At 35.9% G+C, this 8,059-nt stretch overlaps 1 protein-coding gene across 1 annotated transcript; it reads left to right on the top strand.

Moving 5' to 3' along the window:
• Nucleotides 1–1,380: 1,380 nt before the first annotated feature.
• On the top strand, nucleotides 1,381–5,768 carry sstr2a (somatostatin receptor 2a). Its single transcript, XM_046852980.1, has 2 exons — nucleotides 1,381–1,721; nucleotides 2,747–5,768. The coding sequence occupies exon 2, from the start codon at nucleotides 2,808–2,810 to the stop codon at nucleotides 3,957–3,959; it is 1,152 nt and encodes a 383-aa protein (XP_046708936.1). The 5' UTR covers nucleotides 1,381–1,721; nucleotides 2,747–2,807; the 3' UTR covers nucleotides 3,960–5,768.
• Nucleotides 5,769–8,059: the final 2,291 nt, after the last annotated feature.

Here is an 8,059-nt window from a genome sequence, read left to right as displayed (position 1 = left end):
GGGCAGCTAGCTGGCCCAGAATAGCGTCAGCATTTTTCCGTCCTCTGATTGGTTGGTCAGATGGAAACTGATACAGCCAAGTTCAACTGGCAACAAGCTCTGCACACATTAATACATCAGAGTTAGACTTTTTCGGCCAACCTCGAAGTTAGCTAGCTTGTCTTGTTTGTTCTCCACTTCAAGACCAGTGAATACGAGCTGTACCACTGGATTAGAGCCTCTGAGAAGCGGTGCAAATTATGAGTCTGCATCTCTAATGAGTAAGTTGTATTTTATTTCAATGTTTATGTTTATGTTTTTGTCATGTTATTAGACAAATAGTGATTCTGAACTGCTCCAGATGCACAGTTGTGGTTGTAGTGTAGAGGTTTGGAGTCTTAACTGGGTTTCTTGCTTTAGTAAAATGGTATTTACCCCCAATATGTGAAATGCCTCTCTCTCTGTAATGCCACGCATTGTTATATTGCTTTTTTGTATTGTATTGATAGTTTCTATAATTGTGACGTGATAGTGGTGATATTAAGAAGTGGATTAAGTTGGGTAAGTCCCCACTGAAGGCCCAGGTACCAAATGCACAACCCACCACTGATGTGTGTGTGTGTATGTGTGTGTGTGTGTGTGTGTGTGTGTATATATATATATATATATATATATATATATATATATATATATATATATATATATATATAATATGGCTGCACTCAAGTAAAAGAGTCTGACTGTTCAAAGACACACACTGAACAGAGAGGGATCTTCAAACAAGCACATGCGGAGTGAAACACAGACACCGAGGGTGGAGCAGATGGTCCTGGTTAGTGTTGTGTGCATGCATCTTCTCCATCAATTGTTAATCAACCTCATGGTACTGAAGGATTTAAATTAACTACAAACGCAGAGTAGTTTATTATTCTAGTTGAACAGCAACTTTTATTTATTTCCATCGCATGTTTTCTTCCGTACCTACACAGTGTAGCCAGCGCGTAGTGCCTTCCTCTCGTGGGTTCGTCTTCCCACTCGCGGTCATTTTATGTGACCCCTTTATCTTTGTCCTTAAATTTATAACAACAACAAGAGATCATATTTATTAAAGCACGTGAAATGAGCGCAGATCAATGCATTTCCAGCGTTCATTAGTGTGTGTGTGTGTGTGTGTGTGTGTGTGTGTGTGTGTGTGTGTGTGTGTGTGTGTGTGTAGGGACTAACGTGCTGCAGCGCCATCTGTACGTGGAACACAGACCTACAGCGCGCAACAATAGAGCAGACCAGCTTCACTTACTATGTTGTGTCACTCAAACCGAGCGGGAGGCGAGGCGAGGCTGCGCGTGTGTGTGTGTGAGAGAGAGAGAGAGAGAGAGAGAGAGAGAGAGAGAGAGAGAGAGAGAGAGAAAGATCACGCTGCGATAGGTGGTGTGTGTGTGTGTGTGTGTGTGTCTGTCCAGAACCAGCCCAGACAGCCCAGGAATTTTTTTTTTGATCAGTCTTTTGGAACCCAGGCCAGAACCAGGAACAGTGACCTGCTCATTTACCAACATTTTCGGTTAATGCTGTTAATGTTTTCTACATCATTCATTTGTTCATTTAAACACCTAATATTCATCAGTAAGAGGACTAACCTGGTAATCCACGGACAAGTGAATTGACGAAGTGCGAATAGAGACGGAGTGATGTTTTCTGAATTTGTTCAGACTGATGAGGAATTAAAAGATCTACCTACGTAAAAGGTAAAAAATAATAATGCATTTCTGATCCATTAATTACTTTTTGCACAACACGGAAAGGTTTCAGTTTTTAATTAATTACAAGTTTAACATATGATTAATAATATGCATTTACAGGACAACATAGAGCAATTTACAATAAGGTGAAGAATTGATAAAACCTATTTTAACAGACATTTATTAACTGCACTTTAACAGTTAATGACAGTGTTAGTATATGATGGCTTACTCATTGGGGATAAATACACATAATTCACTCTTATATATACATTTCTGTTCTTCTGCTTTGGGACAATGTTTATTGTGAATTGTATGTATATATACACACACACACACACACACACACACACACACACACACACACACATATATATATATATATATATATATATATATATATATATATATATATATATAGTAATATCCTATGTAATTAAAAACAAATGTGTCAACATCTGCAAGGTTGTTGTGAAACTTTATTTTGCCTCAGCATTTCATACATATCATAGTTCACTCTCACTGGTTTGCTCAATGCAGATCAATTAAACCAACATTTGACACAGCACTGTAGGCAAGCTGCCACATTGCTGAAAAGATCAGACTAAAGTCCTACATGTCCAAAGTATCAAGTTACCCTAGAAGAAATACTCTTGCAAATATTTCCTGTAGCTGCCACAACTATTTAATCATTTAGGACATGGTATTTCAATCGAGATTAATTATCGTTATGGACCAAGATACCTTTTAAGACCCTCTGATCAAATTTGTAATCCAGATACATTATTTATATAATACTGTCCAAAAGTAATATAATAATATGCATGGCTAATAAATAGTCCTAAGAACCACACTGAGAGTGACCATTTTACCCTAACTAGATGCTCATGAAGTTTGGTTAAATGGAGATTCTGTGCTTAATCATTCATCCTATTAAATATTAATCAATATCAGTCTGGTTTTATAATACACAGTTATTATTAGAATTTGCTTTTATTACTGGCTTAAATTATTATTTCTTCTTTCTGCAGGTTTGACATGATGGTATGGACGCTTATATCATAAAAGAAAATAGCTCTTCTGATCAGCCTCATGATAAAAATGGAGTCATGGACATTACTCCCTGCTTCCCCTAACCTTTCTTTTCTTGAGCCTCTTCTATATGACAGCTTCTTCCCAGTCAATGAGTCTGACTTTAGCCCAGATAATTATCTTCAGAACATCACTCACCACGCCTTTGATCAGACAAGCTCTGTGGTTATCACTTTTGTGTACTTTGTGGTGTGTGCTGTTGGACTCTGTGGCAACGCATTGGTCATGTATGTGATCCTTCGATATGCTAAAATGAAGACTGTCACCAACATCTATATCCTTAATCTGGCTGTTGCAGATGTCCTGTGCATGTTAAGCTTGCCCTTTATTGCAATTCAGCTAGCATTGCTTCACTGGCCTTTTGGTGCTGTTATTTGTCGCATTGTCCTAACCATGGATTCACTGAACCAGTTCACCAGCATTTTCTTCCTGACCGTAATGAGTATTGACCGGTATCTTGCAGTGGTGCATCCAATCAAGTCCACCAAATGGCGCAAGCCACGAGTGGCCAAAACAATCAGCTTTGCCATGTGGGGGGTGTCACTGCTGGTTAATATGCCCATTATGATCTTTAGTGGCCTGAACACTAATAAAAATGAGGCACGGACATGTACTATGCTGTGGCCAGAACCTCAAAACACCTACTACACTGCGTTCATCTTCTATACATTTTTCTTGGGCTTCTTTCTGCCACTTATTGTTATTTGCCTTTGCTACCTGCTCATTGTGATCAAGGTGAAGTCCTCAGGTGTAAAGGTTTGCTCCAGCAAGCGAAAACGCTCTGAGCGCAAAGTGACACGCATGGTATCCATTGTTGTGGTTGTGTTTGTGCTCTGTTGGCTGCCGTTCTACATGTTTAATGTAGCATCTGTAACTGGCACTCTCATTCCTACACCAGTGCTGAAGAGTACCTTTGATTTTGTAGTGGTATTGGGATATGCCAACAGTTGTGCCAACCCCATTCTGTATGCATTCTTGTCAGATAATTTTAAAAAGAGCTTCCAGAACGTTCTTTGCCTCAAACGGGTGGCTGGCCTGGATGAAATTGAACGTAGTGACAGCCGGCAAGACAGGACACGGATGGTCAATGACATCATCACAGAGACTCAAAATGCTGCTTTGCTTAATGGCGAACTACAGACAAGCATCTAAAAAATTGGTGAAATCTGGATTTACAAAAAATGTATCAGGTCAGCTACATTAGAATGTTGGGATTTCTATAAAGGTCACTTTACTTCAGTAACAGAGATTTCACACTACCTGCTTAAGAGCACATTTGGGAGACACAATAAAATGCACATGAAAGGTTTTGATCTATTTCATGTTCAACGTCCATTTACATATTGACCAGAAGGGGGATGGTATTCAGTTAGATGAAGACTACTACAGTGGTACCTCGACATACGAGTTTAATTCGTTCCGTAATCTTGCTCGTATGTCAAATTGCTCGTATTTCAAAGCAAATTTCCCCATTAAAATTAATTGAAATGCCATTAATCCGTTCCAGCCTCCAAAATGCGACCCCAGTTTTTTTTGTTACGTGTTTTTGAATGAGAAAAATGTATTTATAAATGACAAATATTGTATAAAAACATAATAAAAGAGAATGTAAAGATATAATAAGGTTTTAGTGTATTTTCCTTGGAGCTGAGACGACTTGAGCTAACGAAAATGCCGGTGTGTGTGTGTGTGTGTGTGTGTGTGTGCTTGTGTGTGTGTGAGTGTGCGGAGGGGCGGTGGGGGTGGTGGGGTAGAGGCGATAAATGGAGGGAAAACTCGTTTTTTTACTATCACTCCTGCACACTATGTATCCCTAAACTTTAAAATTTGTACTTTTTCTTCTTTGCTTATCTTAATTTTCATCACAAGCTTTCTGGCTTCGTTTTGCCATCTAGCAGCGGCGTCTCGAGCTCGTATCTCAAGTTTTTGCTCGTGTATCAAAGTAAAAAATCGACTGAGTGACCGCTCGAATCTCAAAAAACTCGTATGTTAGGGCACTCGTATGTCGAGGTACCACTGTACCACTTTTTAAGGAGACCTGACTGTTCCAGCAAAAAAAGGTATCAATGAAGATACTTTGGGAATTCCACTCAAACATTGTACATTGCCACATTTGTTTGTTTTGTGTTCTATGTGCAACAGCAATAACCTTTACTGTTTTTCATATCGATTGCATAAAATGTGCTACTGTCTTTGTATGTAATCAGAAGTTAAACAGAATTTAATTTCCACAATGTTGACTTGCATAAATGCGTCAGTTATGACATCATTGTAAAAGACACAGTTGACAGGCAGAAGTGTAAATGGAAGAATAATTTTGTTGATGCATACCTTCATTGAACAAAAATGTAAATGGAATCTGAATACCATCCAGGTCTGAGAATTACACATATTATATCAATAATGTTGAATAAACCCTAAAATAAAATATAAAATTTATTAGCTAATTATATAATCTTAGCTAATTATAGAAAAACAAGACAACAGCAAATTATAGTACTCATTGAAATGTAAAGACTGCAATTGCTAAATATCTTTGGGTGAAATATTATTTCCGCACATTGTTTCATTTTTATATTATATGGGAATCCTTGTTATCGCATAGTTGTGATTTTCAGTTATATTTCTTTGCTTTTAAATGCCTCTAAATCCATATTTTTTGCAAAAGTCGATGATATTCCAAAACTTAGATGAAATATTATTATGATGAATGAATAGACCACATCTAAACAGCAATTGTAAATGCTTTAGTTTCCTGTGTAGACAATGATACTTACCAATCCATTAAATGACATACACCATCCAAGTAAATTAACAATAATTCATAGACATGTCTGTAAAATAATGTGCAGGTATATAAACTCATATTACACAAGCATTGAATTATGTATGTGATTGTGTAAAAATTTTTATCTTGTTTATCTGTAAATAGTACACACAATAAACTTTAAAAAGAATTGACATTTGATTATATAACATTAATAATATAAGCTCATGTGAAACGAAACAGAGCTTCTGATTGTGGTTCTGCTTTTCCATTAATTTGTTAAATTGCAGGTGGATATTTAGCAGAATTTAGGAAATATTATTGGTAGTGTGTGCATGTGAGCCCCATTAAGAATTCTGAAAACATTATTTATTTAAATGTAGATAAATATAGTCTGACAAATTTCTTTCATTTATTTACTGCACTGGAAAGGATTGCAATTGACACACAGACTGAATAAAAAAGGATTGAAACACTGGACATTTATAAACAAAATAACACAACCAGAACAAGAAATTGTTCATTCATTCATGCAAGTAAATCAAGTTTACTTGAAAAAGAAATCTGAACAAATGTCAAGACAGAACTGTGTGTGTACTGTAAATTTAACCTTTAGATCTGTACAGCATCTGTACATTGCATATATCCCTCCATAAACTAAGAAAGACTGAATGTGTTTGAATTATACTAAAGGTGTCCAGGCCACAGGCTAATTAGGCTATAATAATATAAACTATTGCCTATGCCATAGCCCTGTATAAGTAACTCATGACTGTGTATAGTTAACCTGCTTGCCTTCCCTAGGATTCATACACCATGCACAATATGCATTTGCACACTATATATGGCCAAACGTATGCAGACATTTTAGCAACCATGTGTACTTGAACATACCATTTCAGACCCACATTTACTTTTATTATAATGTGATAGATAGATAGATAGATAGATAGATAGATAGATAGATAGATAGATAGATAGATAGATAGATAGATAGATAGATAGATAGATCGATCTTCGTGGTAATTTGGTAAAAATTTGGATGATGTGGAGCTAAGTTTGTTAAGTTGCAGGAAGGGGGAAAAATTACTTGCAACTAGATGGTAAATTTATCTGTAAATTTCATGTTTATACCAGTGGGTCTCAAAGTGTGGGGCGCGGCCCTCTAGTGGGAAAAAAAGATATGACAGGTGGGGACAATGAATACAGGATTTATATATTTTTGTGTGTTCTTCATTATTCTTCTTTAATGATTTTCTCTACTGAAAATAAATTTCGATTACACACACACACACACACACACACACACCTTTCCTCAGAACACTTTGGCATTCTGAAACTTTGCCAAGAGACTTCACACCCATTCATCAAAGGATAAAGAACTTCCAAGATCCTCTAAACTTAAAAACTTTAAGAGAGAAAATGGTCTACTCCTTAGGTAAGTTAATTTATTTTAAATGTTAAACTTCATCTGTTATGTAATTACAATGATCATTATTTAGATATATTACCCAATGCATAACATTAATGCATGACATTTTCAGAAGATTGTATGTAATACTGTAGGTCATATTATATTCAAAATATGAGTTGTTACCTAAAGTTAGATTTTTAACTTTAACTCTAACGTTTTATTACAGAAAAGACAGAAAAGTTTATCTAGTATCTCGGATAACTGAACCGTACCCTCGTAGGTAATTTTATTTTATTTTTTAAAACAATCTATACAATATATGACATATTACTAAGCGGTATTTTATGCTTTTACATTTTAGACAGCAACGCTGTCATTCTTTCTAACATCAACAACAATACGAGAAGAGTGTCTAAGAAGAATATAAAATTGGACATTCTGACAAGTACAAGTGGATCTCACTTTTGCTTCAAGGAAATTGATTGCCTTTTTAATTAAAAAACTTTGAAGGTCTGAGCTTCAGTCAGACTCAAGTATGAACCTTTAAATAGTTGTGTTACATGGAATATAAATAAATTAAGAAGACTCAATATTAGACATGGCACAAAAACGTCCAAATAATATTTTAGCTTCAGAAGCAAAAAAATGTAATGTGAAAATACCCTAACATTGCAGAATAATTTTATTACTACTTTAAATAGTCTGGAGTCATGATCAAATAGTCAGAGTGCCCCAATTGTTGGAGAATATATAGATTAAATATTGTTTTGCTAAACATAAATCAATGTTTTAGTCAGGTGATGAAGGATATTTCATGTGTGACTTGTGTTTCTGCTGCAGTAAATGTGATTCTACCTGACCCCTTCAAACTTTTCAAGTGGTACACAACAGTCTTTGATTTAAAGAAAGGAGTGTTTAATTTTCAGACATAAAATCCTGCCGAGTAAAAGTTGACTCTTTTAAATGCATAACCACTGCCTCTGTCTGTATGAAAATCTTTATAGCTATGCTTCTTCCCAAAACACTCTAGCTATTCTGCTGCTTGACAGTTATGTCAACATTTAGATATCT

The sequence above is a fragment of the Silurus meridionalis genome, chromosome 7, assembly GCF_014805685.1.
Source record: "Silurus meridionalis isolate SWU-2019-XX chromosome 7, ASM1480568v1, whole genome shotgun sequence".
In the NCBI taxonomy this organism is placed as follows: domain Eukaryota; kingdom Metazoa; phylum Chordata; class Actinopteri; order Siluriformes; family Siluridae; genus Silurus; species Silurus meridionalis.
Note: the sequence above shows the minus strand (reverse complement) of the source record. Positions and strands in the feature narration are given on the sequence as shown.

What these genes read in the sequence shown, in the direction of transcription:
- sstr2a (XM_046852980.1), top strand. Translation starts at nt 2,808, where the DNA reads ATGATAAAAATGGAGTCATGGACATTACTCCCTGCTTCCCCTAACCTT.